This window comes from Typopeltis vanoorti, chromosome 20, assembly GCF_054136105.1.
Source record: "Typopeltis vanoorti isolate ZY-2024b chromosome 20, IOZ_Tvanoo_1.0, whole genome shotgun sequence".
NCBI classification, from domain to species: domain Eukaryota; kingdom Metazoa; phylum Arthropoda; class Arachnida; order Uropygi; family Thelyphonidae; genus Typopeltis; species Typopeltis vanoorti.
Genome location: NC_143568.1, coordinates 22645052 through 22657883, shown reverse-complemented (window position 1 = coordinate 22657883; position 12832 = coordinate 22645052). Strand labels below are relative to the sequence as shown.

Sequence of the window (12832 nt, the reverse complement as noted above, 5' to 3'; positions counted from 1 at the left end):
GTGCTCTGAAAAGTTCTCAGCCTAACGAATTTATAATTTCAAAATTATTTTTATTTTTTAATATAAACTCCCTTAAGACTAATATATTTTTCTAAGCGATGCTCCTGTGCCATTATCCCGTCCCTATAGTGATTCTCAGTAAGATCTGTAAAATACCCCTCTACAGCTGCAATTACCTCTTGATTCGAAGAAAACGCTGACCAGCGAGGAAGAGTTTCAGTTTTGGAAAGAGAGAGAGAGAGAGAGGTCAGAGAGGGCCAAATCTGAGGAATGGGGTGGATGTTCAAACAATTCATAGTGCAAATCCCTTAATTTTCTCATTGCCAAAACACTTTTGTGGCCAAGTGCATTGTCCTGATAAAAGATGATTTTTTTATTCTGCAAACCAAGTCTTTTCTCACAAATTTTTTCATTTGGTCTGCTTAAAAGATCGGAATGATATTCCCCATTATTGTTTTACCCTTTAAAATAATTAACAAACAAAATGCATCCCAAAACACCGATGCCATGAACTTTCCTGCTGATGGAACCAACTTTGTCTTCTTTCGCTCTGAACAACCAGTCTGAACATTCTGTCCACTGTTTTGACTGCTGTTTGGATTCTGGCATGCAATCCAAGTCTCATCCATAGTAATAAATCGACAGACAAAATCAGTTTTATTCTTGAAATTGTTATTAAATTATTGTTAAAATACTCCAAGCAATTCGTATAAAGAAACTAAAGATGTCACATCACTTCCCTTAATATTCTTCATAAGAGTTGCCCAGTCCTGAAAAATAGTTCAGGTGCAAACTTTGTTTGCTTACACTTGGATAAAGGATTAAACCAAGAATATAATTTCTTGGTATCTTTAATTTATAGAAGATATCAGAGTTTTATACCCAATTTCAAATAAATGGATCAAGGGATGGTTTCTATAAACCAGTGTTTCTTGAACTGTATTCTGTGGAACACTAGGGTGTCCCTTAAGGTTTTGCAAAAACTTGTAGGAGTTCCATAACATACACACATTTATAACTTGTGTCAGATGTGGTTTCTGGAAAAAAAGAAAAACTACATTAAATTGAGGAAATACTAATTTTTATTAAACTGACTATTTCTTGAACAGTTATGTTAACTTTATTATTTGTAATATAATGTATCATATTTTCTTGATTAAAATATTTTGTAGGTAATGATTCATTGTCATGATTCTTTTCAGTAAATTTTTTATGAAAATTTCACAGGTGTTTCTGCAAAAAATAAATATTTTTATGTAGGGTTCTGCAGTCTCAAAATGTTTAAGAAACACTATTAGACACTAAAAACATAAAACAGATGTTTAATAATCAAATAATATATAAGTACATCATATTTCGAATATAAAATAAAGACATTGACAAGTATAGGGTTTAAAATCTTTCTCTCTCTCTCAACACACACATCCAAATGAATTCTTAGTGTACTGATGATTTCAGAATCACTTTAATGGCCCAAAAGGTCTCTAAAAGTATAATGTTTCCTCTCTAGAACTGAGCTGCCAGAATACCTACCAGCAGCCCACACAATACTAATGCACAGCTTAGAAAAATTATTTAGAATTTTACTAAAATATTTTCTGTTGTCATAAGTCATAAAACTTTATATTAATAATCACAATATATTAATATATATATTAACATATATTAATAATTACAATACTAAAATATTTTTTTTCTATTTTAAACAAAATATGGTAAAATTAACACTCACGTTCTACAATAAGCCAAGCGCAATATAAAATGTGAGATATGGTCTTTTCTACGGTCATCATAAGTCTGATCATTGATCTCTTGATCTCCTAACTATATAAATAAAAATTTCTGTTGTATTAACTTAATTCCAATATTTAAAAAAATTGATATCAAACATCCATTCATTAACAAAATGTTACCTGCTTCTGATTAGAAATCAGTGCAAATAAATAAAATTCTACATTATAATTTTAATGAAAAATTGCATTAATTTAAATTTTAAATTATTTTAATAATATATTCCATACACTACTAATAGAAGGCATATTTTTTAAAATAAAAAAAAATTTTAATTAAATTCTATATATTCTTCATATTTCTAATATGAAAGAATAATATATTAGCATGCAACTTATTTCTGATTTGTTATACTAATTCTTTTTTGGCCTATGATACAAAAAAAAATCATTTTTTGTGAAAGAAAGATGATATATTTACTTAGCTGTATGAAATAATTATGTAATATTTATATATCACCTACGATTTTAATAAAGGATCCCAAATCTTGCTTTTTAAGATCTTTTTTCAAGGCTTCTTTATAATCTGGGGAAGCTTTGACGTATTTTTGTCCAATTCTCTCAACCGTACGCAGAACTAGAAAAAAAAACACATATATTTTACGTTTTTGTAATAAACACATATTCACATCCCTGAAGCTAGATTTTCTGCAGTTAACTACCCAAACAGAAGATCATCTTTCTCAGGACTTTAATGTTCTCAGAACTGACTACACACAGCACTGATGTGGAATAGGTTTTGCAACCTCTTATGTGTAGAACTGATATAAAGTAACTTCTCTTTTCCAATTCCAATGACAAAGGTAGAAGAGATGTTGAGAATCTGCTACAAGAAATGGCTTAATATGAACTATTTGTTTACCACCAGAATATCATATAATCACTCTGCAAACACTCTTGATCTTTTCTTATCCAGTTTCAGAGAGTCACCTTATCCCTCAGTTACACAGCCCATAGCCGTGCGCAAAGTGCACTTCTCTGAAATGGCCTTTCCTCAGCCACTTTCAACCTTGTATCCTTTGCCATTACCAAAGCACTAAGTGAGGCCAACCAGGAGATATTCAGGCTTCCTTTCCAAGGTGATGCTTCCACTCTATCTAAACACTTGCTATGATTAAGTTAAAAAAAATCATTCTTGCTGGAATGAAGGTACTGGTTCCTCAACAGGTGTGTCATAATAGTAAAAAAAAACTCTGCATACTGCAATGGCTTCAAACAAAGCTCCGTTCTCAGCCTAAGCTAAAACATAGAACAAATGCAAAACCAATATCATCTCATTTTTTCGCTTTTGTGCAGGCCTATACATTTTATCGCATAAGTTTTCATAACCAATAATCCAGCAGAATAGGTTGGTTGCTCCTTATTCCCGGTAGTATCCCATGTCTGTTGAAGCGTGTGTTCACGGGGCCGGTTTGCCTGCTTTGTGGGAGGAAAACCCTGCTGTCCACGCCCAAGCCCGACTAACTTGGCTATGGCTGAGGAAGATCCTTAAGCTTCTCACGTCTCTGACAGGAATCGAACCTAGGACACACCCCTCCCTCTACCAGGTTAGCCTAGTGGCTGAGAGAAGCGCACAGCCACTAGGCTAACCATGCAGATGCAAAACCAATAACAAAACCTAAATCTTACTTTGAAAGGACAAATGATAGCAATGTTTGCTCATATATGCATCCATCTCTCACTCATGATCATCCTGATGCACCACTATAATAACAGCTAAAAACAAAGCAAACCACTGTATGTTCTTCTTCATTAACTCTATATATCATTTGGGTAATGGACCACAGGAGTGCACTATACGCACACTCTTATGGTCCTATGCTATAGAGATATTAGAGAAATCTCTAATTAACTCAAATACAGAAAAGGTTTTCTGAGAGTTGTACTCTAGAATAGTGCTTCCCAAACTTCTGGAAGTCAGGGCTCCCTTTGGAAAAATTAAAATATTTCACGGCCCCTGCCCCCCCTCGAAAAAAAATCGTAATATAGACATATTATAATATTTATTGTATTTATATTCAATACAAAACATACACACGAATATTGCAAAAATCATATGCAAATATTACACTTTTGACATGGCGCATTATCTCAGATTTTTATATAGATAGATATATTGTTATTGTACATTTGCAGTACAAGCACACGAAACGTAAAACGATTAGTAATAAAGAAAGAATTAGAAACATAAAAGAAGTTTAATAACAATTTAATGTGATGGATGTGTTTCAATACTGCTACACAAAAAGTCAATATAAGCTTATAAGCGCCGAAATATGCAAGAAGCTAAATTTGTGAACCCGCACCAATGTGCGATTTTTTCCATTAAAATATAAAAAATAACAAAAAAGAAATAATAAAAATTAAATACGTTTCTTTTAAAGATTAAAAAAAAACTACTTAGTCTTAAAACATTTTCAATTTGTTTTCATCATTTCACGGCCCCCAAGGGAGATGCGGCCCACAGTTTGGGAAGCGCTGCTCTAGAACACTGCTCCTGTATCATTTCTCGACATATGATATTATACCACAACATGTCAGTCAGCTTAATCAACAAATTCTCCCTTCTCTAAAAAAAAAAATAAATAAATAAAATAAAAAAAATTTTTAAAATATGACATAATCAAATTATCCATTCACATCCTCGCTTTGGGCCTCTATAAAATAATAATAAACTATTATTAGCAGTTGATTTCTTTGCCAAATGAAATTCACCAGTTAATCGATGACCACCAGGATGAATTCTGCCACTAAGCCCACAACATACTATGAAGAACACAAGCTATGAATTTCATGAAAACATACACTTGTTTGGGAGGAAAGAAACCTAAACAAGTCAATGTTTCCATGAAAATTCATTGAAAAACAATTAATTTAAAGATAGTTTATCAAATTTACTGAACATGTCATTAAAAAAAAAAAAAATTCAAACAACAAATCACTGAGGGAAAAAATCATTGAACAACAATTTAACGAAAGACAATTTATCAAAAAACCCATTCTCAGAATAAACAATTTTTTAATTAACAATTCATTGAAAAGCGAGTTCTTCAAATAAAACAACTCACCGACCAACAATTTGCAGAATAACAATTTATCATAAAAATAAATGATCAATAAAAAACAATTAACCAATAATTATCAATGAATTCCTTTCATCAGAACAGTAACTTTCTTGCTAAATATTGCTTTATTAAAGTTTCGGATAATATTACCAAAGATGCATATAACATGTGCAGAGATTATACTTCTTTATAGAAATATAATCTCTGCACTGCTTTCAAGCCTCATTTGAAACTAGCTTCCCTTCTCTGCTCTCCTAAGGATCCACTTCCCCACCCCCTCTGTTCCAGGTGTTTACAAAGTTCCTTGTTCTTGCAACTGATCATATTATGGTCAGACTGGAAGATTTAACATCCACTAAGATGAACACAAAAAATGAATCCACCAATACAAATATGGTCAGTCCAGATCTAGCTGACCATCTTTGGATACCTTGCACAGATTGAGATGGAAGAAAATCAGTATGCTCCATTACAATAAATGCAAACTTAAAAAACATTTTTTAGAATCAATAGCAGATTTAAAAAAATCAGCCTAATCTTAATAAATATGGTTGCATTAAACTTCCCAATATTTGGGAAACTATTTCTTAGGCCTTCCACCCAACAACTGAGTATAGTCAACAGCAACCACAGAGGGTGCCCCTCATAAGGTCTTTCTGTAGTCTAATTTCATTTCCTTCTACTTATTGTTACCTGTATGTTTTTGTGTGTGTTATTACAATTTAATGCTATATTCCTGAAGATGTCTCTGTGACAGACAAAATATTGAAATGATTAAACCTGCTTTTTAATTATTTCTCTTTGTGCTGTAATTATCCTGTTAAATTATATTATGAACAAAAGTGATCATCAAGAGTTATAATTATTTTGTTGTATTTTAGAACATTATTTTATAACATGTGCATACTACTTCAGATCAGATGTGAGTCGTCATGTGAAACACTGATCTGTTTTTGATTAAGCACTATGAATAAAATTTCATTTTGCCTAATTTCCATTACAATTGGGCTGATAGAAACCAAATCGAAAAATTTTAATTGAGACTAATGGAAAAAAATATTAAAAAACTCATTAAATTCTATCCAGCCAGAGCAGAATTAATATAGTTCGCCCACCGATTAGAGGTCCCTCGACACTTCTGCGCATGTCAGAAAAAGGAGAATCCATTCCAATAATAGGGTAATCAATCTGTCTTCTGGGATGTGTTTGTTTATTATTACAGGTCGGAAAATTTAGCTTTTCTTTTACAAACATTGTAGCTTTTAAAGTGTAACTATTTTGCTTGTATAACAGTTGGAAAAATGTACATAGAGTATTAACAAAATTAAAAAAGGTATAGCATAAAACAAAAATTTAACTAAATTTATTTTTAAGAAAGTTTTCTATAAAATAAAAATAATTATAATGAAAAACAGAAATTTTTTCAAATGAACTTAGATATTCTAAACTTACAGTTGAGAGAACTGAGACACTTTAACATCCTAAACGGATTAATTATGACTTGTTGCGACTCTTTTAACAAACCCATGCAAAAAAAGGTTGGGAAAAAATCCCGTTATCAAATCCTTTTAATCTTCATAGTCATCTGAATCGGTGTCCAAATCGCCATCACTTTCACTTAAACTGATCACCAAAGGTTCGCATAATTATTCGATAATTCCGTCTCTGTCCCAATACATATTTTCCAATGAGGTGACATGAAAGATATTTTCCCCAGTTTTGAACTGTAATACTTTCAGTCACCTGTTCTGAAAGCTTAAAAAAGTTTCGACATGTCAATATCCCCAGTTACGTTACGATGGCAAATGAAACTTTTCATTTCTGCCCAAACATACTCAATAGCATTAATATTGCAATGATATGGTGGTAGCCTCAAAGCTAGAAATCCATGCTCTTTGAGCATGGTGTCGAATTTAAATAGTTTAGTTGTGGGCAAGTTTCTTTTGACCAAATAAAGCAATTCAATTTTTGGCATATCTGGGGAATGAGAAATGTTATTTGCAGAGAGCCAATCCATAAAAACTTGCTTCTTATTAGACCAATTTGGAACTTTGTTTAATCAAATAGAGTGATATGAAGCATTATCAATTATAACAACAGGAATTTTTAGGAAGGTTTGGAATCAGTTTTTCTTCTGCCCACTTTTTGAAGATCATAGAATTCATTTGCCCATGGTAATTGGCTTTGTATAGTAAGTTTGAATTCGGTAAAAAAAACCATTTCTCCACCCGCACACAAAATTATTATGTGCCACGAGGCATTTCCGGTTTGTAGCACTCCACGTTCTTCTTTAGACTGCCAACATTTTCCATAAGTTAAATTACTATCAATCCAAGTTTCATCTAGATACACAATCAGTCTTTTCTCCTCCCTGAAACATTTTATTGCTTTCAAATACTGCGTTCTAGATAAAACAATGTCACTTCACTCCATGATAAGTTTCCTTTTATTCTGGGACTTTTTAAAACAAAATCAAATTTCATAAAGTATTTTCCTTAAAGTTTCTCTTTTCCAAGGAAAATTAATTTTTTCTTTAAGCACAGGAATCAATTTCGGAACAGTTGGCACTCTTTTCTTGCCCACGTAAAATTCGCGAATAGTTCTTATAACGTCTACATCAAAATCATTCAAGGCTATGGTTTCAATGGTTTTCTTTACTCTGGTGCTTTTTTTTTTTAGGAGATTTAAATTTTTGCTTACCTTCACCTTTTGATTCCCTATGAATTCTTTTAACAGTCGACCCTGATACGCCCGCAATTGCACTTGCACGTTTTATGACTTGAGAAAGGGGAACAAGAAGACGATTCTTTTTCGCAGAATGTCAGCACATTATTCAATATTCTTTTGCAAGAGCTACTGAAACTACAGTCAACAAGTTCTGTTGTTAAACAACAACAGAACTTGTTGACTGTACTGGATCCATCATACAAATTAATAATAAAAAAAAAATGCAAAAAAAGTGACAACAAAAATCAAGTTAGTACTAGTACAGCGACAGACAAGAAAGCACGTGATTTCGCATGTTGGCGACCAATTTGTACATCCTTCATTTCTTTCTCCCCTTCAGCATGAATCGACTATTCTTGGCAAAATGCCAAGGAGAGATCTACAAACGGTGGGCGAACTATATCAGTTCGATTTTTTTTGTCAAATTTTTCAAATAAAAATAAGTCAACTGTAATCAAAACTGAACCACACAGACTACTTCTTGTTATTTCAGAAGTCCCAAAATTATGAAATTTCACAAAGTCAGGATTAAAATTTACTTTCCAAATTTTAAAACCTCACACTTTGCAACACTGAATTCTCAAGCGTTACTTCAAATTTTCCTGTTAACCCACAACAGCAATGGCCTCAAAATAGTTCCTTGGGGTATATACTACTAAAGGCTATCTTCTGATATACTACTTGCCCATGCAGAACTAGCTGATACCTATCAGACAGCCAATCTTCTGTCATATATGTTAATTATTATCTAATTCTGCTCCAATTTAATTACTAAGTTTTCATGTTTGTAATATATCTCACAAGAATTGCAAGCTTTAAATACATCACCATACATATATGTACAGAGTGTTTCAAATTAAAGTATCCCTATTCAGAGCAATCTGTAGAAAGAACCAGTAGACGACCCTCAAACTTGGTGAATACCTTAACCAAGTCATGGGGAAGAGACATTGACCAAAAAAAAAAAAAAGTTCAAAACTGACTGATAAGGGAAATATGGCCCTGTGGGCAGGAGAAAATTACATTAATGTGAAATGGATGGTATGTGATTGTGAAATGATTCAGAATCAATGATAAACAAAGTTATCCGATTATGTTTATTTTCCTCGTTTCATAAAATAGTGTGAAACAAAAAACATCACATAGAGCTGACATGCAGCAAGTGAATGAAGATAAATAGTTGATTCCGACATACAGTATTGTCTACAACAGAATGCAACTGATCTGCTGAAAGGTTTCACACATGATGTGCGATTTTGTCTTTCAAATTTCCTCACCTGGGGCACTAATTATTAAGAGTATGTGTAGCTCAGTGGAAGTGGTGTTTGCACTCCTCAGCACTAAACCACCTGAAGAAAGAGCATCACAAATCCAATTCTAGTCCCGCCTAGAGGAACTTTTTGCCAGCCTGGATGGCCACGTAGTTAGCGTACCTGCTCTCTAGCCAAAACTCTGAAGGTTTGAATCCTGCCGTGGGCATGGATGTTTGCGATTGTCTGTGAAAATACTAGTTGTGGCAGTGGGCAGTAGATGGCATTGGTGTAAGTGAGGCGGTTTGCTGTAGCTGGTGAATTGAGGTGGAAATGGAGAGTTGTAGAGCAGATGCATTAGCACTATAGTGTTCAAGCATCCTCTTTACTGCAGTAAGATAACAGGACTGCTCAATATGTCCCAATAACCATCATAGATGAACAGGAAATCAGAGTGGGCTGCTCTGTGTGTATTAAAAGATTGCAGGTAGAAAAATTATGGAGTATGAGAGACTTCTATAGTTGACAAAATAACAGGTTGTAAGATAGAGTACAAACCTGGCATGGAGGAATGCCATTATATTTGGTGCAGGTGATGTTGTCAACATTCATGCCAATAGCTTCCATAACATGCATACCAAAAGGACATGTGGCAGTCTGGTGTGTGATATTGATCTTCCCAACATAGAGAAAAGACACTTAGTCCATGTAAGATGCCCTGAAAGAGACTTTATTTTTAGGGCATAGTTAAGAAACAACTGTTTCCGTCTAAGTGATAGAGCCAGTTCATTTGCTTCAACATAAAGACTGAGTGGGTGATGTGTGAAAGGCACCAGCAGCTATCCACATACCCTGGTGATGAATGGGATCCAACCATCGTAAGCTAGTCTGCCTTGCAGAACCATAGACTTCAGACCCATAATCCAACTTTAAACATATAAGCGCACAATGAAGATAAATCCCCACCCCAGTCAGTAGAGGACAGAGTGCAAAGGAAAGTCAATGCGCTCTTGCACTTTTCCCTAAGTTGATAAATGTGTGTAAGAAATCTCAAGAGCTTGACTTCTGTTGCTAATGGAATTATAGTTTGTTCCATTCTTAACTCAGGAAGAATGGAAAAATCCTGAACTCATTACTAAGTGCCCATGGAGAGGCATGAGTTCTTAGTAATGGGTAACACTTGCTGTGTTACTCATTATTACTAAGTAATTAGTAACACTTGCTGAAGTTGTCTTTCAATAACTCATGTCATGAGAGTTACAATAAATTATTATTACAGTAGAATCTCTCTTAACCGGCAACAACGGGACTTTGCCAATTCTGGACATGAGATTTTGCCAGATAATTGAATATATATTTTGAGAACTTACTTCTTCATGTTTTGTGATGCTATTTGTAGAAATTGCATATGCAAAGTTCGTTGGCTGTGTTTTTCGATCTACCAGCCATAATTAAATAAATGACATCAAAAATCGTGCAGATTTTTTAAAATTTAAAACACATACACATAATTTTATATTTCACAAAATCAAATTTAAACAGCATTTAAAAATTACAGTACGTATTTCTTAGTGTGATGAAATAACATAACTTCTAATGTCTACCTGCTTACAAGATTGTCGCCAGAGTTTTAAAAATTCACTGTGTATACAATGAAGTTTCATAACATCATGTGCTGACATAGATGAACACTGCTCGGCAAATCTTATGAAAGTCTGCAATCCTTCCACGTAACTTTCTTGGTCAGTGTGTGGTCATCCCCATCTTCATCATCTTTCTCCTTTCCCAGTACATGTTTGATTATTTCATTGTCATGAAGAGAGAGAGTGATGGGCATGGAATTGCCTATATCCACTCAAGCCTGCACCTCCTCTTCACTAATACTAACCTTCTCCGAATATGTTACTAAATCCAAGATGTTGGACATGGGACGCGTTTTAAAATCACGAAAATCTTCGTCACTTGATTCGTCATCTTCAAACATGATCATTGGCCACGATTTATGCCAACAGCGACATAAAGTAACGTTGATGTAAATAACTATTTGGGAAACATTGATCAAGTGTAAATGGATAAGTATCTTAATACCGACCAGTTTCACCAAACTTAAGCTGTTGGCATCGTCAGGGTACAAGTACTGAGGTTAAAACATATCACAAAATAGATCTTAACTGTAAATTCTAAAAATTATAGTTATAAACTAAAATAGCATTGAACGTGAATAATACATGTATTGTGTGTAGATGATTTACTAGTTGTTACTATGGTACATTCTATAGTTAGCATTAAAGTTCAGAGATCTAACTAGAGTTTTCCATATCTCTGGAAGTATTAAGCCTTGGTTCCTGTTAAGGTTATCTGTAGTGTGTGCAACTGTGGTTTTTAGCTTCTTTAAACATTCGAGAGTGGTATTCTTCTTCTATGTAAGGGGTACAAATTTTGTCCCACTCAATGATGTGGAGAAATGTGATGAAATGTGGAGAAATTATAGAGAAATGTGATGACAGGCCTGATATGTCTTGTGTTATTTTTAACATAACCAATGTGTTCCTTCTGTCTAATCTCAAGGCTTCTTGAAGTCTGGCCAATGTAACTTGAACCACACGAGCATGGGATATTGTAGACTCCAGCATACATATAGAAAGGATGGGTATCTTTTGGAGATCGTAGTAGTTTACAAATTGTTTCTATAGGTTTGAATGTCATCATATTTTGTGTGGTTTGAGGAGATTAGCGAGCTTGTTAGAGATACTGCTCACATACGGAATGGCGATTGTTGTAATATATTGAGTGTCTTCTTGTTCTCTTTGTGGTGGCTCAGAGATAACTTTAACAGGAACCAAGGTTTAATTAATGTGGGTATCAGAGGAGAAGAATGATGCCAAAGCTTTTTCTTTGTGTGATATTACAATAATACCATCCTGATGTGTGAAAGAAGTAGAAATAGAATGCACATAAGTTGCACCTGATGGACTTGGCAAGGGATTGGAAAGCTCAACTGCAATTTGGACAGGAAGCAAGTTTTCTTCGTTTGGCACTCACAAAATAAGATTTTTTTTTTTTTAAAGTGGCGCTGTTATTTGCAATGTAGGCTATTGTTGGAATTTTATTCTTGGGCCACGTTATATTATAATCCATGAAGTCAGAAAACATTGAAGGCAATCGTTTCCACAGAGAGGAAAGATAGTGTGTGTTGCCTAGGTATGATAATGACGAACTGAGCAGAAGAGCGGTAATACTGAATGACATAATAGCTAGAATGTGTGACAAGAGAGGACTGGAATATGTGGATGCTTGGAGTGCGTTTGAGGACAGAGAGGAATTGTATGCAAGAGACCACTTACATTTGAATGAGGAAGGATGTAGGCATCTGGAGAGATTGCTGTTCTGAAAAAGTCAGTGTGTTCCAGGGAGGATGATAGCAGGGGTGGCCTCTTGTGGGAATGGGTACTTAGGAGAAGGGGGACGACATCAGGTAACACTGAGCCCAGTGGAGTCTACAGGGGATAATGCTGGGTATAGAAACAACGGCATTTATATGCTATATACTAACCAAGAGTATCTGGAATAAGGGAGAGGAATTGGTGGCACAGATAGCATCAGCCTGGCCAAAAATTATTGGGATCATTGAGACGTGGTTGACAGAAGAGGATATAATAACAGGAATAGAAGTCACTGGGTACGGCATTTTTTGGCAGGATAGGAAGGGAAAGCGTGGTGGTGGAGTACTGTTTATGATAAGTGACGACCTATGTCCTCTAAGAGTGGAGACTTTGGAAGGCAGTGACACTAATGATTTTGAAAGCATATGGTGTGAGGTAGAGGTGGGCAAGACAGGATATTTAGTTGGGTGTTGCTACAGATGCAGGGGCACAGAGGATGGGGACCAGGAGATGTTTAGACAGTTAAGTTTGGCAAGTGCACGAAGAATGATTGTTATGGGAGATTTTAACTACAGTAGTATAAACTGGGGAGAGGAAGATGCATGTAGCAATAAGGG

General features: G+C 34.5%; 1 protein-coding gene across 1 annotated transcript in view; it reads right to left on the bottom strand.

Moving 5' to 3' along the window:
- The window catches only part of LOC150095280 (DNA primase large subunit-like), a 235407-nt gene that overhangs the window by 202731 nt on the left and 19844 nt on the right, over positions 1–12832 (bottom strand). Inside the window, exons 3-4 of the mRNA XM_090410636.1 lie at positions 2255–2367; positions 1733–1824 (exon numbers count right to left, since the gene is read on the bottom strand). Coding sequence (XP_090266762.1) covers positions 1733–1824; positions 2255–2367 — 205 coding nt within the window. The remainder of the gene's footprint in view (positions 1–1732; positions 1825–2254; positions 2368–12832) is intronic.